At 36.9% G+C, this 25,585-nt stretch overlaps 1 protein-coding gene across 3 annotated transcripts in view; it reads left to right on the top strand.

Annotated features, from left to right (window-relative positions):
- ARHGAP15 (Rho GTPase activating protein 15) overlaps positions 1-25,585 on the top strand; it is a 653,192-nt gene that overhangs the window by 81,198 nt on the left and 546,409 nt on the right. For all 3 annotated transcript variants that reach the window (XM_033231613.1, XM_033231614.1, XM_033231615.1), the window contains exons 3-4: positions 635-703; positions 14,869-14,930. In XM_033231613.1, coding sequence (XP_033087504.1) covers positions 635-703; positions 14,869-14,930 — 131 coding nt within the window. The remainder of the gene's footprint in view (positions 1-634; positions 704-14,868; positions 14,931-25,585) is intronic.

The following is a 25,585-nucleotide window of genomic DNA, read 5'->3' as shown; positions in this document are numbered from 1 at the left end:
TATCATTTCTTACTTCACATGTTCTCACTCATTTGGGGGAGCTATAAAACAATTGATATCATAGAGATAGGGAATAGAATGATGATCACCAGAGCCTGTGAAGGGTAGAGGACAAGCTTAGTGGTTGATGCTGGCCGTCTGCTGGAACCTCAGCCTTTCTATCAATTGGAAACCTATAAGGCTTTCCATGTGCTCACTCTGTGGGTGTGATTTGGGTTTCCTCCAACATATTTTCCAAGAGTGAGGGTTCTCAGAGGACACAGGAGAATGTATGACATTTTTGTTTTCCAATCTTTGAAGTCATAGAGTGGAACTTCTGCTGTACTTTTTGATTGAAGCAGGCATAAGTTCTGCCCAGGTTAACATGAGAGAACACAGACTCCAACATTTGAAGGAAAGGGGTGTCCAGGTTACATGGTAAGAAGAGAATTGGGTTTGAGATGTGGTTGCAGCCAGCCATCTTTGAGTACATATTTTATTCAATTTAGTCAATGTCCAAAACATTTACTTCTCATTTTATGTCTACTTAATTCACATGCTTGAATAACACTGAATAGGTTATTTTTATGTGTATTCTTACTAAATTCTATTAAGAAAGATTATGTAGTAATATCCAATGTCAATATATTTGCAGATATCCCGACACAGAAGGAATCATTCACAGCATATCTTGAAAGATGTCATTCCTCCATTGGAACAGTTGGTGAGTGGTTAAGTCATTATATTCTTCATCTACTGATACAAAATAAATTACCACAAAACTCAGCAACTTAGAACACCATAGGTTATTATCTCATTTTTCTGTGGATCAGGAATTGGGGCATCACTTAGTAGAGGGATCTAGCTTGGAGTCTCTCAAAACGTTGCAACAAAAGTGTCAGCCAGAATTGGGATCTCATCTGAAGGCTTGTGTGGGGAAGGTCTGCTTTCAAGCTCACTTATGTGGTTGTTATCTGGGTTCAGTTCTTCCAGGAATGTTGGCCAAAGGCTGTTCTTATTTCTTTGGCACATAGATTTCTCCAACATAACAGCTTGCGTTTTCAAAGCATCCAAGATGAGAAGTCAAGAGGGAGAGTTTGCTAGCAAGATGGAAGTCAAAATCTCTTGTAACCTAATTGTAAAAGCAATATGTCATCACCTTTGCCACATTCTTTTGGTTAAAAGTAAGTCAGTAAGTCTAGTTCACACAAGGGGAGAGGATTACAAAAGGATATGAATAATAGGAACCAGAGACTACAGGGGGCTTATTGTAAATGTTGATAGCTTTTTTGTTATTGTTGTTGTTGTCTTCAAAAACAATTAATAGACTCGGCATCCATAAGATGCTTCCATAAGACCCATTTTTTTGTGTATTGTTGTATCCTAGTGGGTAAAAGAGTACCTGAAATGTTATAAATAACATAAATGAATAAAGTATTATATATATCTTAAAAACACATAAGACCAACCTTTCTGATATGTTTTGATACTTCTTTCTTTTAATGACCTCTTTTTCGATAAATACAATATGCTTTTCCTCTATACTCATTCGACTTGTCTTTCCTGCTATATTTCATATTGGTCAATATGCTTCCAGTCTTATTGGCTTACAGGATATTGCACCATGATGACTGTATTCCTGTCTATCTCTAGCTATTCCATCCCTGTTGTCTTTGGGATGTCCCATCCTCAGCACTAAAAACAATTTCTTTTTTTGCTTCAGTGTTCCTGTTTTCTATTACTTTTCATATTCCAGATCCCACATCCTCACTCTAACTATTTCTCCTCACTCTGCTTTACTTTAGGATAAGAATTTCTCAAAATAATTATCTACATTTGCTAATTCTAATTTCTGCCCTTCCTTTGTCTCTTGAACCAACTCTATTTAGGCTTTTATCTCAATCATTCACCTCTTATCCAGGTCACCGATTACCTCCATGTTGTTAAATCCATCAGTAACTTCTCAATTCTCTCTTCAGTAGGTCTATCTGAGCATTTAACCCAATTGATAGCTCTCTTCTTGAATCAATTGCCTATTGGGTACCATGCTCACTATTTGAGTAATGAGTACACTGGAAGCCCAACTCCCACCAGTATGCAGTATATCCATGTAACAAATAAGCACATATATCCCCTGAATCTAAATTATTTATTAAAAAGAAACATTTTCCTATCATGGCTACCAGTAAACCACTTTCTCATGACTCTCCAATTAGCTGGAGAGCCACCTCTTTTCAATCCCTTTACTGGTCCCTCTTCATTTTGGAACTCAGTTTTTATTTTTTCTCTCTATAATCATTCCCTAGGGCATCTCATTTAGTGTTGTAGCTTTACAGACCATGTAACACTAGCCACTTTTAAATTTCTATTTCCAGCATGGACCACAGCTTTGAACTTCAGTACTACAAATTCTGGCATTTTTACACACAATTCTAATATACATCCTAAATGTAGTATATCTGAAACTGATGCCGTTTTTTGCCCAAACCAGTTCTCCATTTCACAAGTCTCCTCCATTTCACAAGATGCTAACTTCGTTCCTCCAGGTGCTTCAGTCAAAACACTAACAGTCATCTTCCCTTGTTCCTGTTGTAACATAAATGAACATCAAAGAAACCAGTTTGCTCTACTTCAAAATATATCCAGAATCAGTTCATTTCTAACCACCATTACTATCATCTGTCACCCAGTTTGTTGAAATATTCTCCCTGTTTACCCACTTCCACTTTCTACTGTTTATTTTCAACACAACAGTGGGAGTGATCCTGTTAAAACGTAAATTAGATTATGTTACTTAGATTAGTTAGTTTATTACTACAACAGATACCATAGACAAGGTGGCTTTTAAACAACAGAAATTTGTTTTTCATAGATATAGAGGCTGGAAGTCCAAGATCAGCATTCCATTCTGATCAGGATCTGGTGAGGACCCTCTTCTGGGTTGCAAACAGCTGACTTCTCCTTGTATCCTCACATGGTAAAAAGAAGGCAAGAGAGCCGGGGTTCCTTTTAAAAAGCCGTTAATCCTATTCATGAGAGCTCCACCTTTATGACCTAATTAACTCCTAATAGCATTACACTGGAGTTTAGGATTTCAACATGTGAATTTTAAGGGGAAATAAACATTCGGTCCATCTCATATCACTCCTTGACTCAAAATCCTCCCTGGCTTTTAGTCTACCCCAGGTAAAAGCTGAGAAGCATCCAATGGTTCACTAGGCCCTAGAAGATTCATCAACCTCCCCAGTCTCACCTCTCCCTTTCTTCTCCTCTCTCCTGCTCCAATGAAGCTGATACCTCTGCAGGGCCATTCCACCTGCTTTTGCCTCTATCTCTTTATTTATTTATTTGGTGCCCAGAAATTTGGATATCTCATATGTTCCTTTGCTTCACATCTCTGCTCTGATGTCACCTTTTTAGATAGGTCTTCCCTAATCTCCCTTAAAAAAATAATGAAACAAAAACAAATAAACAAACAAAACCCAGAGGGGCCAGGTGTAATCTCATGCCTGTAATCTCAGCACTTTGGGAGGCCGAGGCAGGGGCTCATTTTCGGTCAGGAGTTCAAGACCAGCCTGGCCAACATGGTAAAACCCCATCTTTACTAAAATTATACAAAATTAGCCAGGTGTGGTGGCACTCACCTGTAGTCCCAGCTACTTGTTAGGCTGAGGCAGGAGAATCACTTGAACCCTGGGGTGGAGGTTGCAGTAAGCCAAGATTGTGCAGAGAGAGATAAAAAAACAAACAAAAAACAGAAAGGAACCTACAAATGAACAAACAAGAAACCACACCATTTCCATCCACACTGCTCTCTTACCTTAATTTACTCTATAGACCTTACCACCAGATGGCATACTACAGCATTTGTTTTTGTTAGTTTGTTACCCCATTAGAATTTTAGTTCCATGAGGGCAAGGACACTGTCTCCTGTGTTCATTACTCCATTCCTATGACTACAAGCATTGCTAGAACATGTTAAGGACTCAGTAAATATGTGTTGAATGAAGGCATAATGAAAATTTAATGGTCTTTGTTTTTACTTCCAAGCTTGTATTACACAGGTCTACGCTTGTATACTTTCTCTCCTTTATCTTATCCTATATCTCTGAGTGTAAATTAGTCATTTGTTCTAGGATGTCGTCTCTGTCATTATAGAAATGAAATCCCCCAAGTTAAACCCTTCATCAGTGCCTTCCCAAACTGATTCCCTCTTTCCACTGAGCCCATCTCTATTAGTAGCAAACATGTATCTAGGATTAGAACACATTTTCTTTATGTTCTTTATTTTCTCCCTGGCCCTTTGGATAAGTCATCATTTTCTGATGAAATTTCTCCTCAATGGTTGTGGTGCCCATATGCTTCTCCTTGTGCACCCCCAAACCCTCACCCAAGCCTTGAAATGCTTCTGACCTTATCGTACTCTCCCATCCCCGCCACTGATCCTAGGCAGCAATTCCAGAGCAACCTTCTTTCAATAGCACTTTTGTTATTTCATTTTCACATTTTCTATAGCATCATGGTCCCCAATTTACGTTGTTTATTATCCTCTCTCAAACACATACCCTCAAGCCAGGAGTAGTAACGTGATTAAGACATGGCTGTTACCCTGAAGGAGCTTGGATTTCCTATAACAATTATAGTCCTTTCATCCCAGCACATGTTCATGCGTTGCTTTGTATTGTTCACTCTTATTTCATAGGTAATAGACTTGTTCCATGGCTGGATTGTAAATGTCTTGAAGTTAGAGGCCATGACTTGTATTTTCTTTATTATATCGTACTTCTACTTAGATTGCTTTTGGTACTAGTACTTGTTCAGGAAAGACATGTTTGTGAATTGATGTAATAAGAAATTAAAAGTTTATTAAAACAATGTTGCTAGTTGCAGATATTAATAAATATATGCCTAACATTTGTGGTGAAAGCCATTTTTTCAATATAATTAGATATATTAGTATATTGTTTTCAAAATTAATTACGTGGATCTCAACTTAGCATTTTCTCTAGAAAGGATTTCTCTAATTCCTTAAATTTGAATTAGTAGCCCTTCTTTGATCTGTCTCTCAATAGCAGCTAGGTCTGGACTCTATTCCAGCCCCATCGCACTAAAATTGCCTATTTCCTTTATTGCTGTTACTGAGCTATAAGCTATTTGGAGGGAGGACTATGTCTTATTTATCGTTTTACTATTAAGACTTCGTATAAAGGCTGGCACACTGTAATTCTCCAATAAATAGGAAAATAAATGATTTATTTGTTTGGTTTTATTTTAAATAAATTTGGATTACACAGAAAATAAAGTACACAAATAATTATAAAGAGCTGGATTATTCTGTAAAAATAACGCACAAAAAGTTTGCTCTGAAGTAGTTCATGAAACATGGCAAAAGTTAGGCTGAAAATGGAGCTCAGTAAATGTCTGTGTTTGTGTTTATCTGTATGTTTATACATAAAATATCTATGCACTTATATTTCAACAGTGCAAAAACGTGCCCCAAAGATTTTTACATAAAAATTATAATATATATAAAATCCAAATTATGGTTATTTAAAAAATTAATCAAAAATTATTATATAATTTTTAATTGTGAATTTTCTATGCTACTATAACAAGTATAAACTAATATCAGAAGAACCATTAGAATATTCAGAAATAGTTTTCTTAATTTACCTGCCTACACTTAAGGCTATTTGTTGATTTACTTGCATATAGCAGGGTTTCTCTGCAGCCTCAGTTCTAAATAAATAAAACTCACTTTGAATATTACTAATTATAGACAATACAGTAATAGATAATAGATCTATTTGCCCAATACTCTATTTTAGCCCCAATGACCTTGGAAAAGTAACATCGGGAAGTCCTGCTAAACAGAAGCAAAAACAATAATTTTTAAGTTTTTTACCTTGCAACTTATCTCACTCTTTTTTGCTGTGTATCTGTATATTTTTCTCTTCTCTCTTTTTCCTTCTTTCTCTCCCTCTCTCATTCACACACACACACACACACACACATACTCTCTCACACACACAGTGCCACTAGTTCTAAAAAGTTTTGGAACTACCAATCAGCTTACTTCCTAGTCTTGACTTGGGTTTTCCCGGATCATCTCTTTGAGCGCTTATCTTGTTGTGTCTTGTGAACATGGATAACATTCAACTTTTATCCATCAATCTCTACTTGAATTGAATTTCTTACTTAGTGTTATTTTAAAGGCAGAAACATTATCTTCATCCCAAATTCTTATTTATGAATTATCTATATTGATGAGCAATGCCCCAGTAATCACCCATTTCCCCAGAGAGAAAATCTGATTAATTACAGGCCATTCATTATCATTCACACTGACACTTTAATTATTTTTCAGAACCTATGAAGTTTTATTTACATCTGATTAATCTGATACTGTGTTCTTTTTATCAGGACTCACATACTCTTTCCACACTCTGGTATGTTCCCTACTTTCATCTCTCCAACTTTCCTCACTTCCACCATGCCTTAGGGTGGCTTCCAGAGTCATCCAGGAGTCCTGGCAGTAGTTTCCTTGGCCGTACCTACCAGGATGAGCTATTATATATGAAATAACATACAGGAAAATATTTCTGAGAATGAATGACATTCTTTCCTTTGGTGTTATTATCCATCATCTCTACTGTATGGATCTTCAGGTATATTTATTTCTAAAATGTTGGGATATATAAATCTCATTTCCTTTATATCTCATATTCAGATAACTCTACTAAACATCCTCCGGGAAACATGAGAGACCTTGGCTTTGGGCCAAATGTATTAGGTCCACCATGTTGTAGAATAATTATTCACTTTGTAAAATGAAATCTGCCATTTTGGATGCTCTCATAGAGGCTAACACCCTTTGGGAGTCATGTTCCCTTTCTTAATGTTCCTTTTAAGAAAATAGATTGTGAGCAGCATAGTTAAACAGAACAAAGCATTTATTTCTTTTGAATATTGGCCAAAATACATTCCTAATCTGAATCTAAAATTTCAGGGTGGAAACTACCCAGTTCACTGACGGAAGACGTTATTTATGCCACATGTATGTAAATCCATAGGATTCCAGTAGAAGAGACGGAAATCATTTCCTGAGAATCAGTGTGGTTGCTTAGAAAGTGCTATAATATTGCAACAGTTTTGTACATGAATCACCAAATCTGTCAATATGCATTTGTTTCCTGATCTTGTATATTCTCTATTATTAGGTTAATGAGACCTAATTATTTTCAGGGTACTTTTTCTTTTCCCCCTAAAGAAATGATCAAGAAAAAGAACCCTGTTTATAACATGTTAAATCTTTATCTTGTTTATTTTTATCAACAGAGTGTAAGACATGTCTATGGATAACCCTGCAGGAGTCAAAAGCCTGTGGCAGGTTTTACAGAATCATCTGCTACCTCCTGAGCTAGGAGGATTTTAAGGACAGAGCTCAGGAAGTTGCCATGGCTTGGGGGCAAAGCAGGCTTTTGCAGATAAACCTTAAGTCCCAGATTCTACCTTTTGGAGCCAGATATATTTTTGTGGATTAATTAATAGTTGTTAGGTCTTTGAGCATGAAAGACATTGTGAGAATACAGTGTTTTCTCATTTTAAAACAAAGGACAGAGACTTTGGGGGAATAATTCTATTGATCAAGCTGGGCTTTCCTTAAACTGCTGAAAAACTCCAAAAGCTCTTTAGTCTTTCAAAAGTCTACTTGGGTAAGACAAAATTAGGTTTTCTGAAATATCCTTCCAGATCTTCAAGCTGTTAATAATGAGTTATGTAACAATAATAAGTTATATAATTTAATAATGCTAATAGAAACCATCTCTAAGTTTTCATTATTTTGTATCCCTTTCCTTTTCTCAATTCAAGTATTTGTTGAGTATATTAATTCAAGTATTTGTTGAGGCCTTCACTGTGCTAGGCTAGGAATATGTGATAATATGCTAACTGGCCACGGCCTTTTCTAGAGAAGCGTTCAGTCTAGGGATGAACAGAAGTGTTAAATAAAGGAAGGCATAATTCTATAAGTGCAAATTACAAAATGTGCTATGATGAAAGAAAAACAAGTTTCTGTGAGAACCTATACTGGATTAAGTAGTCATACGTAGATTCTTTGAAATGGCCAGTTAACTTAAGATTTTGCAAGATTGATGGAGTTTGCCAAGCAAAGAACTGGAAGAAAGAAGAATGTTGAAGCAGAAAGAAACAAGTGCAAGGGTCACCAGGTCGGAAGAAAGTTGTTACACCTGAAAAACTGCAAGAATTCCATAGCAGCCAGAATATCATGAACAAAGGAAAAGAGTCACGGGTTTTGAGAGAGAGGCAGTGCCCAGATTGCAAAGGGCCTTGAAGTGATGGTAAGAAGTTCAAAAGCCATTGAACACAAAAACAAATGACAATACCTCTCCTATCCAGCCCCACATTTGAAATCCATTTAACTGTAGAGTAGAGAAAAAGAACACACACAACAGCAACAATAAAGGCTATTAACATTGAGCAATCCTTTCTTCCCCACTGCCTAGACTGAAATTAGGTTATAACACAGAAATTGAATTACACTAATAAGTTGCCCAGACAGTAACCAGGAAGGCCATTCTCACTGAAGTCCAATGACAGGCAAAGAACGAGGAACATATTTACATCAAAGACACAGAGAAATAGAATTCAGGGGAGAAGAAGAGAGAGTGATGGTGGGTGGAAGTTGGGTGGTGCATGAGGGAGGGAGAGGTGAGCTATAATAAAAGTCTCCAGAAGACTGAAGAAAGTTCTTGAGATACAAACGGGGTGCCTTCCTCAGCCCATTTCCCAAACAGAACCTGGATTCCTTGGTGGTGACCAGATGAAACACACTGGTTGCCAGATGAAAGATTCAGAAAAAAAGTCTTATGGGGGCTCTTAAACATCAAATAACAGCATTTTCAAAATGACATTTTGATAAGTTAGGGGTGAATAAATCAGAGACATGCAAATAAAATTTCCCTTGAAATACACAGAGTTTTAACATGATGGGGAAAAGCACTTGGCAAAACATAATATGTGCTTTGCCAAACCTAACATTTGAAAAATGGTTTAAGACATTCAGCATAATCCCAGAGCTGGACATGTTGTCTTATCCTAAGTGAGAGAAAGAGAGGGAGGTTACCCATGAAAGCATTGCTCAACAAACGTATTAAAGAATGTAAATAAGTTGAAATGAGTAAACCATGCCTAACCCTGAAATCAAATTTCATCCTGAAATCAAACCTGCTTATCAAGGACCTCTTTGAGAATTCCTGGTAACTTCTTTCTGGACACCACTCATGTATGACCCAGAACCATTCTTCTTTGCTTTTCTTCTACTCCTCTTCACATGCAATCATTGCATCCAACTTTAGATATTTGGTTTACCACTTCTTAAAAATGTACACACACAGTAAATTATATATTTACATCAGACAAAAACATCATACTGAATCTCTAAAGGCATAATATTTCCTTCTTGAGCTGTATTTAAGGCAGTTCTAAAATTAAGACTTTTTAAAATATTTAAAAACTATTAGTACTTTATATGATGTACAGATAAGCTGGAGTTTTAAGGTATTTTTTCTGCTTTTGATTCTGTTCTTAATGGATTATGCCCACTGTGAGTTCACTGATAATGAGCAAATCAAATATACCATGAATAGCAGAGCCAGTATAAGAACAAGTGAATATTGGGAAGAAAATGTAAGCAATGAGTTCCAAAGAGAAAGAGTGCAACCTAAAAACAAAGTAAAAAAATAATAATAAAAGCAATAGAAAAAAGAAAGACAGATAGGGTAGGTATTTCTATGGATAGTGGAGAAGTAAAAAATGGCAGGGGTGGGGGGGATTTAAGAAGGAAAGTGAAGCATCATTTGGGGGTAAAATAATGTAATCAAATGTGTCCTCATTCTGTGCTCTTTAATAGAAATCATTGAAACAGACAAGATTAACAGCAAAGTACTATGATCTATTAAAAGTTCAGAGAAAGTATAGCAGCTGCCTCATTATTAAATAGGAAAATAATTAAATGCTAAATCTGCTTGATAATTATAGCGGCCCGGGGTTGTAGTTATAGAGGCATGATGCGGAGTTCTTTTAGAGAGAGGTCAGTCAGTCACACAGAAGGTTTCATAGGGTGATGCTACTTTAAAGGGATCATCTCAGTTTAGAGCTGGGGCCTGTCTCAGCATTGTGGATCCAGAAAAAAATCATATTGATCATCATTATTAGTGTTTACTGAGATGATGATCCCTTGAGTCTATCTCACAGTACATAATAGGGAATATTCTGATACTATTTAAGACACCCACTTTCTATATCGAAGGACCTAGGAAGCTGAATTAGGATTCAGATGGTTGCCAATGAGCACATTCTCAGAACAAAGGGGAAGAGAACAGTAACTTAAACACATCAACAGAGAAAATGTTATGAGGCATAAGGGCCATGTAGTTCTGGTGTTAAAAGTCAAACCCTTCTCATCAAAATCTGGTAAAAGTTGTAGATTAAGTTTATTTCCATCTATAAACAGAAAGGGTTATTTTAACAGAACCCTTTGGTGTAATGGTGTAGATGAAAATCTATTATTTGCAACTGTATCTGAGAGCAACATGAAGCCTTCTCACAAGAAAAAAAAAAAAAAAAAACTACAGTGTCTGTATGTACAGTTTACAGGCTAGTCTTTCCGCCATGATTGTTACCATTAATCAAAGGTTGTCTTCTGCTCTGCTCTCTTGTCTGTCACCTCCAACATAGGTTGATAAACAGGTGCTATCTGGGCATCCACTGCCATTCATTCTTCTCATCTGTATCGCAACACGGCTGTTTCTGCCGAGCACTTCCTCAATGCTTGCAGACTGGCTGGCATCCAATCTGAACAAATTGCTGATCTTTCCAACCATTTAGTGTTAAATAGGGCTTCTAAGGAGCATTGGACAAATAGCTCAAGAAGCCAGATTTAACATCTAAAGATTGGTTGACATTTCTTAAGTATACATAGTTAGGGACTACTACTACTTTAAAGAACTTCAATTCGGCCTAGAATTTGGCGTGTAGTATCTTAAACTTAGACCTAAAGCTGTAAGTAATTTTGTAAATTATTGGAGACAAGACTATCTGAGCTCTAGATGACCAGCATGCTCAACTGGAATTTATAGATCATTGTTCCTTCAAACCATGGGATTAACACTGAGTAGGAATCATTATTAGTGTAATCAATACAGTATCATATATAAACCCACATGCAAAATGCATAGCAATCTTCTGCTTGCCCTAATACTTCTTTCCATACACTATGAGACTCCCAGAATAATTGATTCCTGGTGCCTGAAACATGGTGACGTATTTCAAACTATGATGACAAGGAATAGTAAAGTAATTAATCGTACGTCATGGAAGCTTCACTTGCCAGCATGAGACCTTTTACAATGAATGCAGTGCTTTCAGTGCAGAAAGCATAACTGGAATTTTCTATCCAGGCTACAAGTTGGCCTGAGTCTGCGAGATGATTTAAGCGGGGCATGGTATCCAGTCCCCCAAAAAGAGGAGCAGGAATATCTTGAGAATGAACTCCCAGGAGTTTAAACCTCAAGAGGATTAAAATTGTCCTGTTAATCTTTGCAGCTCTATTGTAAGCAGAAAAGCTGGCATTTGGAGGAAAGAAGTGTCATTAAAAATGTGTTGAAAAGAATGAATTAAGTGTACATCAAGTATGAAAAAGGCAATGAAAAGGCTGGGTGCGGTGGCTCAAGCCTGTAATCCCAGCACTTTGGGAGGCCGAGACGGGTGGATCACCTGAGGTCGGGAGTTCGAGACCAGCCTGATCAACATGGAGAAACACTGTCTCTACTGAAAATACAAAATTAGCCGGGCATGGTGGCACATGCCTATAATCCCAGCTACTCGGGAGGCTGAGGCAGGAGAATTGTTTGAACCCGGGAAGTGGAGGTTGCGGTAAGCTGAGATCACGCCATTGCACTTTAGCCCAGGCAACAACAGCGAAACTCTATCTCAAAACAAATAAAATAAAGAAGATGAAGGAAAATAAACACCTGATCTCTGAAGTGAGAATGTGTGCACAGGGGTAGGACATAGATATACTACATGTAGAAATGTGCATGTAAACATTTAACAAATATGCATGGTAGAGCAAGTGTAGTAGGTAACAGAACATAGCAGAAGCATTATTAGCTTCTTCTAATGACATGGAAGGCAGCCTGGACTTTGGAAAATAATATAAGAGAAGTAACTAACTTGCTATTCGGTTCTTCCTCATTTTTCCTGGGACCTCTGTATGGTCATTTCTGAAAAGTCTATTGCATTGATCCAAGACCATGGAACTGACTCAGTCATTGATGACATTCATGTCACATTTATTGAGTCTTAACTTGAGAAATCCAGCCCTTGGCATCAATCTCAAGTATTCCGGGAGAAGTCCTGCAGTGTCTGAGGAAATATTACTTATGTATTCAAGGAAAGAGAATTCTATTATGTACACCTTGAACCCGTTTATGTTGATTTCTCCCTGTAAGAGTATTAACTTTTTCCTTTCACATTTCCTATCTCTTTTAGAGAAATTTTCATCAATAATTTATCTTTGTGGGTAGCAAATGTCTACCGAGGGGTCTTTTGTGAATTTTTGGAAAAAACAACTGGGGCTATATTTTTAGCTGAGAACACACGCATCAATTTTTATGAGGGGTTGATAGGTTTTGTAGTTTTCTGGTAGATAAAATCCAGGTTTTGGGGTAACTGTTAATCAGAAGAAAGCTTAAATAAAACAATACATTTTTCTATGGTTACACAACAAAATTTCTCAGTCTGCATTCCTAAAGAAAGGGACCTCCTCTGTGGTGCTAATTGCTATTGAAAACATCTTTCTTCCAAACATTTGTGGATACCAATGATACCCAGAGTTAAACACTACATTTATTATATGAGTTTTACAAGGTAGACAAATAAAATTCCCTGGCATCAAGAAAAAGGGACAGTATACATAGAATAAAATGTGGCAAAAGCAAATGAATAGATGTATACAAATACAAAAACAAAAAGGCACCAGTGAATACCATGGTTCTCAAAATTATCCAAGAAAGCTTCCTTAGATGCTTTAGACTTGTGGAAAGCATGGTGAAGTAAAAGAAACTTTCTGGATATGGAGATAAGTAAAAAACATTTTGCTATATTTTGCATAAATCATCATCATTATTATCTCTATCATTATTTATTTAGTCAAAAATGTATTCATCAAATGTATTTTAAAACTAAGTCCTGTGCTATGTATTAGGAATAAAACAAGGCAGAAAAACTCTCACCTATATCAGATAGACATTTAACCAGTGAAATTTTAGTGATTTGGGACAACTTGTTTACCTCTAAATATCTCTTCCTTTCACTTGTAATATTGAAGATAAATTTTTTGGCTTGCCCAGTTTACTATAAATATTTAAATAAATATTTAAATATTCATTCATTTACTTATTAGTTCAAACAATTTTATTATTTTGACTATTGGTACTACCAAAATATTCCAGAAGCTAGGAATGCAGGTGTAAAAGGTACACAGTTTTTTGCCTTTGATGGACTCACGGCACATCATTTGCGTGCAAGCACAGACAAATAAGCAGACATTTACAACATGATCTCATATGTGCTGTCACAGTGATAATGGCAAACTGAAAATGGAGATTCAGGATGGTGCACCTAAAAGAGATGGCAGAAATCATGGAAAGACCCTCTAATAAAAATAATACACATTAAAATTTGGTTTTCTGCTTATTATTTATTTTTTGAGATGGGGTTCTTGCTATGCTGCCCAGGCTGGTGTCAAACTCCTAGGACCAACGGATTCTCCCACCCCAACCTCCCACATAGCTGTGATTATAGGCACTTGCCACCGCACCAGGTTTTACTAATTTAATTTTGAAGTAGATTAAATATACTTAAGACTTTTGTGAGATGAAGACATGGTCATGGTGGACTATTTCAGCTGGGGGGATAACATGGGGTAGCACTGAGGGAGCGTGGTCCTCTGATACTAGGCAGGTCAGGGCAAAGGGTGTGTGCAATTCACCAAGAGTGAAAGATGAAGGCTAATGACTTGGGATGGGGCATGTGAGGTAGACAGAGGAGGGTAGAAATAGGATGCTAAGAAATTAAAATACCTAGTATAGACTTTGGAGGGAGTCAACACATCACAATTTGCATTGTGCAAATTTATTTTGCCAAAAACTCCACAAACACTTCTGCAGTGTTATAATGACTTGTTGAATTTCCTTTAAGAAACTTGCAGCTCTATTAGAAATGAAAGCCAATATAGTATATGCAAATAGTAAAAGGAAGCAATCCTACATCATGGAAGAAGACAATGAGATACTGCTACTACAGGGTCTCTTGGCAATTGACCAGAATATATGAAATGTTGCTATTTTAAATGCCCTTCCATGAGTCAACTAGCTCAGTCACCTGGTCCCACTGAGGTTTTCCTTTATCCTGGCTTCAGAAGGTACACGGGGAGGCTTGAGAAGAAGAATTTTTCTAAGAATACTTGGTAAAATAAACGAAGGCTTTCAATTTGTCTTTCTTTTACCATTTGTAATCAATTTTTTAAGCAAGTGACTTCAATGCCCAGAAAGCAAAGTCAATAAAGGTGTATCACTATCTAACAAATCATTCACATTCCTCTTCATAATCTATCTTTTAGATATGTAACAGCTTGTAATGACTATGAGTTTGCAGGCAGTTCCCATAAGCTATACATGCATTATTAATAAAGTTATATGACTGAAAACTTCCATCACTGCAATGACTTTTGAAAAGCATAGGTTTATTCAAACCAACAATGCATAGTATTTTGTCACAGTTTTAACATATGCGTTCTTCTTGCAGATGGTTGAAAAAGAAGGTTATCTGCAAAAAGCTAAAATTGCAGATGGGGGAAAGAAACTAAGGTAACAAAATTCTTTAATTCACTTTTATATAACTATGCTGGTTCTTCATATGCTCAACTTGTGCCACTGGTATTGTTTGGGATGCAAGGCCCTATGGTACCAGACAAGAACAGTCTCCTCTGCTACCACTATGATCAACATTATTTTTAATGTAATTACAGTTGTTAAAGAAAGGAACTGCATTCTATATTGTTGAACGGAATATATAAATGAGGTGCTTTTTGTCCTCCTTGGACTTGAACTCATAAAACACTGAAAATAATTAAGATAATGGATTGTGATTTCTGTGATTGAAAGATTAGAGAATGAATGCATTCATTTGCAATATATGAAAGTCTTCGTACAATACCTTGTGAGAGTGATTTCTTGAAGGATGGAGGATTTGAACCACTTTTGTAGCTCAAAATAGAAAATGATAAAGTAAAAGTAACAAATACAGAGGTGAGACAAATTTGAAAAGGGAATAAGAACTCTTTGGACAACAACAACAGCAACAAAAATCTTGAAGAAAAAAAGTATGGTTGATAGGAGGTTAAAGAAAGATGATAATTATGTTGTATATACAGTATGTTTAGAAATAATCACCTCCATTTTAGAATTTTTGCTATTTCTCATATTGGTTCTGTTACATACTTAGCTTTGTGCTGGTTGATATGCAAGCTACCAGATTTGTAGAAAATGCTCAAATTGAGATGCAAGGCATTTACTCTTAAATGTATTACTAACAATTAAAATTATATAGGATAAATGTGCTAATTAGCTACACAATGGGACACCTATTAGTTGTATAATACAATTCATTACTAGAATGACACTCTGGTCAACACTAGAGAATAAAGTCTGCTTTTGTTTGATGGCTATAATGAATTTTCTATATATTTATTTAAACAAAGTGAAATTGATTGTGGGGGGAATCATCCATAATTTCACCACTTAAAATACCTATTTCGGTTGTAAATAACAAGCTCTATTTTCTCTCCATATTGTGTCTGATTCTGGGATAGTGGACAGGGCCTTAAATCTTTGCCTGGACTATTTTTCTGGAGTGGCCCTGCAGCCACCCTCCCTTGAAGGGTTCAGGAGACAGATGCACAGGAGACAAGATCAAATGCAAAGTTGCTTTAGGAGACTTGGCTAGTCCCTTCCCCAGTGGTGAATCGGGCTTAGAGAATCGAGTTCTGAAGGAACAACAGGAGGAAGTCTTGAGTAGCCCAGCTTGAGTGCTCTCCTTTCCCCTAAACCTTATCATGACCTGATCAACTCAAGAAGGAGTGTGGAGGGTACAATGATGCCTCTCCCCAAGATGAGTAAGTCATGACCCTTTCTTCCCTCACCAGCCGTGTGGAATAAAGAATTTCTTCAAAATTGTCTAAGTTAGTCAGTTTAGCCCTCCACTAGAGCTTGGTAGGAGAATAGAGGTGACAGCGTTGGTCAGTTCCACCCTCTAGCCTCATGCAAGGAAGTAGGGGAGATCCTAAAAGAAATAATTTCAAGAAAGCTGAAGGAGGTTCTACTGTGTGGTTTTGTAAAGTATCCTTACCCATAACCCCTCCACAAACCAACCTTATAACATGTAGAAGGCAGTGTTAAGAGGAAGAAGAGAAGAAGAGCAGGTCCCTTCCCTCAGCCAACTCACATGAATACGTTTTTAGGTAGTTTTGATCAATCTGTATACTTTGTGTTTTTGTTCTGTTTGCTGTTACTTTCCTGTTTGCGTACAATTTCCGTGTTACAGTTAAATTCATATAAACATGTGTTTGTACTCTGTTTTATTATTTCACTTTGCATACCATTATGCATTCTTTCAGCCTTTTTTCCACTTAAAGTTATATGTTTTAGTTTTCCTTTTTGTTTTGTTGTTGTTGCGGTTGTTGTTACCCCAGGTGCACAGAATTGAGTTGATTATATCCTTCAGTTTGTGGCCTTGTGCTATCATCATTCTGGGCAAGAGCTCTAGCTGGTTTTATTTTATTTTTAGTCTCTAATCCTTGTTTCAATCCCCTGTAGACATTCATTTTAATGTATTTAATGCATGTTTATCAAACTCATTCTCCATATATATCTATATTTAGCTGCATATGCGGCATTCAAAAAAATAGTGTAGAGTTGTGTATGTGTGAGTGTGTTCTATATAGCATACATATTTTTATATCATAAACCTTATTATGTTTCTTACTACTTCCATTCCATGTTAGCTCTTGGGCAGCTTTCTATGGTGCTATACAGACATGCCTTTCTTAATGATGGAGATATGTCCTGAGAGATGCATCCTTAGGTGATTTAATCATCATGTGAGCATCATAGAGTGCACTTACACAAGCCTAGATGGTACATGATATAGCCTATTGCTCCTAGACTACAAACATTTACAGCATGTTGCTGTGCTGAATACTGTAGGCAATTGTAACATAATGGTATCTGTGTATCTAAACATACCTAAACATGGAAACAGTAATGCATTCCGCTATGACGTTATGAAGAATACCATGTCACTGGGCAATAGGAATTTTTCAGCTTCATTACAATCTCATAGGACTACTATCTATATTTCGTCCATTGTGGATTAAAACATTTTTATGCAGTGCATGAGCATCTTTAAATCTAGTTCATTTCCTCCAATTGCTGACTGCTTTGCCATCGTTTAAGTATAGTCATGTGCCACATGGTGGCATTTTGATCAGCAATGGACAGCATATACAGCTGTAGTCTCATAAGATTATAAAACTGATGCCTACTGTACCTTCTCTGTGGTTAGATATGTTTAGATACACAAGTACTTACCACTATGTTACAATTGCCTACAATATTCAGTACAGTAAAATGCTGTACAGGTTTGTAGCCTAGGAGCAATAGGCTATACCATACAACCTAGTGTGTGGCAGGCTTTACCATGTAGATTTGTATAAGTACACTCTGTGATGTTTGTACAGTGACACAATCACCTAATGACACACTTCTCAGAATATATCCTCATCATTAATTGAAGCATGACTGTACATGAATTTTTACTTACCCAATCTCCCAGCTGTGGACATCTAAGTTGCCTCTAACTCCTTTCATTCCAAACAACATTTCAATAAATCACATATATATGTTTCCTTTGAACCTGTTAGGAATTTTCTCAGGGGAATATTTCCAGGAGTACAGGATTGCTCAGTGGTAAGTCGCACACATTTGCAAATCTACTGGCTACTGTTGCCACACTTTCTCCTGAATGAGTGCCCCAATTCACACCAGTTCCATGTAAAATATAGAAGGGATTCTATTTTCCACAATTTTATCAGCAGAAGTATTATCCACTCTAATTATCCATAGAACATTACCTTAATGTTGCTTTTATTTGTGTTTCACTGATAGGTATTGAAGTTGAGGATCACTTTATCTCTTTAGAGCCATTCAGATTCTGCATTCTGATTCTATTCATAAACTTTGACTATTTTTTATTGAGTTTCCTGCTTTTATATTCAATAATTTGAGGAAACTCATAGTATATTTGAGATAATAATGTTTTGTCAATTTTACATGTTGTACATAACCCCTCCAAGTTTATGGGGCTTATTTTGTTTTTATTGTAAATACTTTACAAACTGAACATTGTATATGTAATCGCCATGTTTAAGAACATGATATCCCATTATGTTAATGGGCTATAATATGCCAAATCATCCCTACCTCTGTTTTTACTTGATTTTTAAGCTGAGTCTGGTTTTATATTAAAAGTTATCATTGCAATAATTCTCCTATTGCTTGTCAATTTTTCTTTTATATTTTTGTATGTTTCTTGAGACAGGATCTCACTGTGACACCCAGGCTGGAGTGCAGTGGTGCCAGCCTCCTCTACCCCCACCCATCCACTCACCTTATGCAGGGTTAACGAGTAGCTGGGACCACAGGTACACACCACCGCACACAGCTATTTTTTTTTTTTTTTTTTTTTGTATTTTTAGTAGAGACCTGGGTCTCACCATGCTGCTCAGAATGGTCTGGAACCCCTGGGCTCAAGAGATTTACCCATCTTGACCTTACAATGTGTTGGAATTACAGATGTGAACTATAGCACCCGGCCTTCTTTTATATTTTCTAAAGACAAATGCTAAGCCTGGATTACTTGATCGAATCACATGACCATTTTAAATGAATCTTAGTATGCATTGCCATATTGCCTACTCAAGGAGTGTATATGCTTTTATCACTAGCAACAAAAATGGTCAGTTTAGTCATAACCTTGAAAAATTATGTATCTTTTATCCTGTTGATAATTTAGTACTAATAAATAATATAACATACTATAATTTATGCATCTTATGTAAAATTTGATAGCCTTTGTTTCATTTATCCAGGACCTTTATATCTTTTATAAATTTTAATGAATTAATAAGCAATATTAATAGATGCTTACTCTATCAAGCACTTGGCTGAATCCTTTATCAGTAATACTTAAATGATACTACAATATAGACTCTATTATTGCATCCTATTGTATAAATGGAGAAACTCAGTCAACAGTATTAACCTCTTATTTCTCCCAAATCGTATTTTATATATAGTTTAGTATCACAGAATTTAGCCCTGACCTCTGCTTGAAACACGTGTGCTTTATCTCTCTTGCTTAAAGCTATTTGAGACTAAGGAGCAAAAATAGTCCTTTTATTTCATGCCATCAACAGTACCAGGGACTTCAATTGTCACTTAATAAGTATTATTTTATTAATTTCTATCAAGTTTTCTACTTATAAATCCATAATAGATCATCATACTTTGTATTGTCTTCTTATTTTCCTTCTTTCTCTTCTTTTTTTATGTGTCTTTATTTGTCTGTTTAATGTATTTTCTCTTTCTCTCAAAGAAATTTAACTTATCTCTGAATATGAGCAGGAGATGATAAAAGGAAAGATAACTTATTGGCTATAATTGACATTCGTAACAGGCCATACATTTAGCCTTGTTTTGAAATGAGGTTATACACATTTCCCCAGTGATACACTGACAGGCTTGAAAGCAGAGTACATTCAGCATTCACTTTAATTTTTAATTGTGGACACTGAAACTATGCCTCAGCTTTTCTGATGAAGCATAGGAATTTCTTCATTTGGGGAATTCCGTCCCCAAACCTGTAAGTAACCCTGGCTTCTCTGAAACCCTGTGACACCTTAGTAAAAGGTTATTTTCAATGCTTACACTTAAAAAAGGCACCTGGCAATATATTTATGAAGTTTCAACACCTCAAACTTGCTTCTCCCTCGGCACCTAGGTCTTCCTATCATCAGCGCCTGTGTGGCTCTGCACATCTCACCACAACATAGAGTCACATTCTTCTCTCCTTAGATGGGCACAGAAAGACATACCTGGGGGTGAAAATATGGCCAGAAGATGGCTATGAAAAGAAATGCAGAAAAAAAAAAAAGATTGTGCAGTGGTTACGTCTACTACTGCCTGCTTTCATGCTAGGGCCCACAGCTACTAGGCCTTCTGTTGGGCTTTTATTTGTTTTAACAATTGTTATTCAGAATGGACTTTCTTTGGAATGTGAGACTAAGGTGTGCTCCTAACATGATATTTTTTCTTTAGTACTTTCTGCTCAGTGTCACAATAAATTCTTCCAGGCTGAATCTGTCTTGCTTCATTTTCTTGCAATACTGACAGAGATGGGTATTTTTACACCTCAGTGTCTTTTTGACCCACATTTTAGCAGTCATAAATTACAAGATGCTTAGAATATGAGACAGAAGAAATAAGTTCCTAGACCAACCAGTTTGAGTGAGTCTGTACATTTAACAGTGTCTGAGTGATTTTGCGGTAAATCAGTCAGGGACACTAGAATAAATTACTTTCACTCCCATCAGTGGTGCGGAATCAAGTCAAATCCAGCATGACCACGTTAGGTAACAAAGGCAGATGGCCCAAATAAGAGAAACTGAAATTTGTCAAGGAACCTCACATATAGTTTCTTCTGACTTTTTGGTTTGTCACTCTGTCGTTACCTAAAGAAGGCAAAAGAAAGGTAAGCGTAGGATATAAAGCTTTTGGTGTTTAGAGCAAATGAACGTGTTAAACCTGGAGTTGAAGCTAACAGATTCTTATAATGGTAATGAATATTTTAAGAGCCGTTTTTTCATCAAGCGTTTTCCAGATAAGCTGTTACAATCAAAGTTGCTGTTATTATGTGCTGCCATCCGGTGTCCATTTTGTAGAATGCCAAGCCGATGGCTTTGTTGAGTTTTTGTTTTTTTTTTGTTTTTGGGGTGTTTTGTTGTTGTTGTTGCTGCTGCTGTTGTTGTTTGGGCTTTGATTTTGCTTCTGTACTTCTATTTGTCTGCTTGATTTTTTTGCATTTTCCAACTTCACAATTCAGGATTTGCTTTAGGAAAATTTTATGAAGTATTTCACTTGGATAAAGTGTCCCACCCATTTCATTAATGGTACATAAATGCCCTTAAAGAAATTTAGTTCTCCCTACTTCCCAGTTGTAGTTAGAACCCTTTTTCCCCTTCGATGTAATTTGTTTTGTATGTCAAAAGATAAAATAAATACCTGCATTTCTGTTTTTGTTTTGTTTTGTTTTGAGACCGAGTCTCGCTCTCTCACCCAGGCTGGAGTGCAGTGGCGCAATCTTGGCTCACTGCAGCCTCTGCCTCTCGGGTTTAATTGATTGTCCTGCCTCAGCCTTCCAAGTAGCTGGGATTACAGGCACCTGTAATCCCAGGTGCCCATCTAATTTTGTATTTTTAGTATACGGGGTTTTGCCATGTTGACCAGGCTGGTCTCGAACTCCTGACCTCAAGTGATCACCCTGCCTCAGCCTACCAAAGTGCTGGGATTATAGGTGTGAGCCACCGTGCCTGGCCCAACACCTGCATTTCTTGCCGCAGGATTTGTCTCCTGCATGGAATCACTAGGATCAAACCCTTACCTGATTGTTACCTGTAAATCCCTGTGGAAATTGATGGTTGTCTCCCTTACTCTTGGCACTTTGGACTGTCTTACTAAAGTTAGATATTTCCTGAGCTGTGTGTCTTAGTTACCTCTTTAGTCTATCCAACACCTTAATTTTTGTCCCTCTGTGTAAAAAATAGAATACTATGCTCTCAAAGTTATGATGCAATGTGGAGGCACTGATTGATCAATGGGTGAATTTGCCTCCTGACCATCATGGTAGGGATGGAAGACAGGGATAAAGGGCTTGCAGTTCAGCATTGCAGGATAGTCCAGGTCAGGCTAAGACGTGGCTTTGCTCTAAAGAGAAAGAGATTCTAGTACTTCTATGACAACTCTTCCTTATCTCCCCTTCTTAGCTCCTTTCATGAGGCTCTCAACTGGCATGCTCAGAGTGACTACAGAGAGAGCTGCATGCCACCTGCCTAGAGACCATGGAGACACTGGAGTGAGCAGGGTCCTGAATCCCATCTTCATGGCTTGTTTGCCCTTGGTTAGGATGCAGCCTTACTGGGCTTCAGTTTTCTCTTCTGTAATATGGGGTATCCTAGACTCATTCAGAAGACTTGGTTTCCATGTTTATTGTCCATCTTCTTGTAGTTAGACATAAAATTTTTGAGGTATGTCTTATTTTTCCATCTCTATTCAGTCCTTAGAATTGTGTTTGGCATGTGGTAAATGTTTAATGGAGACTTGTGACCAGCTTAGTAATTAAATTCCATAGTGCATATAAAATGCCAGGTGGCATACAGAGCAGAAGTCAATGCAAGCTCAGGGTGGGAAGCCCTCTGGAGAAAGCTCAGGTATTGGCCACTAGAAGCATAAATTAGGAAAAAATATCCTATATCAGAAGTGTTCAATAGTTAAGAAAAAATAATACTAAGAATACTATATTAAAGCACTAAGAAACTAAAGAACAGAGAAAGGAAATGAAATTTTTTAGTCCTCGTTAATGAAGAGCAGCATACACAGAGCAGAAAACATCTAGATGTATGACCCTTCTGAAATTTGAAAGGCCATATGCTCTTTTACTCAAAAAATCTTTAATAATCACCTACTAAATGTCAAATAGTATGCCCAGTACTGGAAATGCTCTAAGAAGTTAGAGGTGGTTTCTACCTCTTTGTAGGAGCTTGGGGGCAGAGAGAGACTTCCTAGTGTGAAAACTGTGTTTATCCTAGAAAATAGTCTATTTGCAAAGTTTCATCAGAAGCTGCTGGACTCACCTATCCTGGCTAAGGCTTTTAAGCTTATATGAGTTGCCTACTTCCTGAGATGTCACCTAATATATTGAATAAGAGTCATATATAGTGATTTGGTCACATATGGAAAATATCAAATCCTTAAGTCAAAGTAAAACCTTGCCAAGTGATCCTTTGCACACTCCAGAGCTGACAATGCCTTACAAGAGAGTCACCATGTTAGAGTAATTCGGTGAAAAAGCTATTCCACTGATGTGCTGAGAACTATAGGCATCACAATGGGTCAGACATGTCAGAATGGAAAATAGACTGGACAGATATTATAAGGATAATGGTCAAGTTTCTAGAGTACTTTGATCAGAGAGGAAGGTTCAGACCTAAGCCATAGTGAAAAGTTGTTCTCATTAGGTAAACCCTCAGCTACTCCTAGACTACAGGCTGCTGACTCCCTTTCTGGGTTTATATTCTTTGCTGAGTGCAGATGAGTCTGCTAATCACAGACCAGAATATTCCCTGGCAGAAAACATACAGAGATGCCACCCAGTTAGGAACACACACCTGTTTCTGTCTTCTAATGAGGAGTCAAATGATACATCATCTTATTCCTTTGAATCAGTACAACTTCTAGGGGAAGAGAGCATGGGAATGGTGGGTCTTTGCTCAGTCTTTCTAATAAGGATCAGGTAAAGCAGTTAATAACAGAGCCTGGATAGCTGATATCTTATCTCACACTATGCACACTAGCTTCTATCATTTGAGGATTTCAACCAAAACTACATTAAAATCTGACTTTGAAAATATCCTTAAGGAAAGTAGAACCGCTTAATCCTGGATTTGTACCCAAAGAATTATAAATCATTCTGCTATAAAGACACATGCACATGTATGTTTATTATGGCACTATTCATAATAGCAAAGACTTGGAACCAACCCAAATGTCTATCAATGATAGACTGGATAAAGAAAATGTGGCATATATACACCATGGAATACTATGCAGCCATAAAAAAAAAGGATGAGTTCATGTCCTTTGCAGGGACATGGATGAAGGTGGAAACCATCATTCTCAGCAAACTAACACAAGAACAGAAAACCAAACACCACATGTTATCAGTCATAAGTGGGAGTTGAACAATGAGAACACATGGACACAGGGAGGGGAACATCACACACTGGGGCCTGTTTGGGGTCGGGGGCTGGGAGTGGAATAGCATTAGGAGAAATACCTAATGTATATGATGAGTTGATGAGTACAGCAAACCACCATGGCACGTGTGTACCTATGTAACAAAACTGCACGTTCTGCCCATGTACCCTAGAACTTAAAGTATAATTTTACAAAAAAAGACAGTATATAAAAAAGAAATTATTCTTTGGCCATTGTTGTAAAGTCATAATGTAGTTAGGGCTGCCTTCACCGGTGTGCATCCACGGCCCCATGCTCGGAAGGACTCTGCCCTTGATTTAATGCTAGATTGTTACTGTCTTAAAATTCTTCATAATTTTTGGACACAGAAAGCTGCATTTTTATTCTGCACTGTGCTTTGCAAATTCTGTACACAATTCTGTTTTTCATTGGCAGATAGGTGTAAACTCATGTCTTTCAGTTATTCAAAAATGTGTATTGAGGCCTTAAAAAGTAAATTAAAAAAATTGGATTAAAAAAACAGATAGCATAAAGTAATGAACAGTTTATAGGTTTTGGAGCTAGAGAAACTGAGTTTAACTTTAAATCTAAGTGTAAGACCTTAAGTTACCCTTTGCGCCTCATTTTTCATATTAGTAAATAGAGATGTTAGTACTTTCATCATTTTTGTGTATGAAGCTAAGCATAAACTAGGTGATTAGATTTATGCTAGGTATTCTAAATAATTTATGCTAATTATTATTTTAAAAGAAATCATGGAAAAAAATTGAGATGAAAGAGGACATCTAAAAGGTTGTCAGCAACATTATTATTCTTCATTTTGAAATGAAATTCTTTTCAAGCAATAACGCTCAGCTTTCACTTTTATTCAGAGAAGATAAAGACCGTGTTTATAGTTTATAATTTCAAAACAAAGTAGCACTGTACATAAGATGTCAGAGCAAGTCATGTTGCTAAGGTTTCGAGGCCTGCAGTTCTTACCCTCTTCAGTTTTTTCATCCAGTTCACCTAACAGGGACCCAGTTCACAGCAGTTCAAAGTCCTAATAAAGAACAATGAGATAATTGTGTTTCATGCAACTTTAACTCTAACCAGTTCCATTTCCAAGTTTAAGGATGGGGAGAGTTTTGCCAGCAAGTTCTATAAATGATCAACATCTGAAACAGATTCAAATCAGAGCCATTTATCCAGGACTTACTATAGATAGGATGCAAATAAGGTATAGTATCTCCTTGTGAGCATATGAAATATATAGTGGGAAATATAATAGGTAGGTTAAATATGGATTCTTCATGTGTGAGGGTGTTCTGTACTCCCTGACCACATATGGTCAAAATAAGGGTGGTGTTAAAAGATGCCCAGACTAGACTTCT

This window comes from Trachypithecus francoisi, unplaced genomic scaffold (assembly GCF_009764315.1).
Source record: "Trachypithecus francoisi isolate TF-2019V2 unplaced genomic scaffold, Tfra_2.0 Lachesis_group13, whole genome shotgun sequence".
NCBI lineage: Eukaryota > Metazoa > Chordata > Mammalia > Primates > Cercopithecidae > Trachypithecus > Trachypithecus francoisi.
The sequence above is the reverse complement of the archived record's forward strand: the minus strand, read 5'-3'. Positions and strand labels throughout refer to the sequence as shown.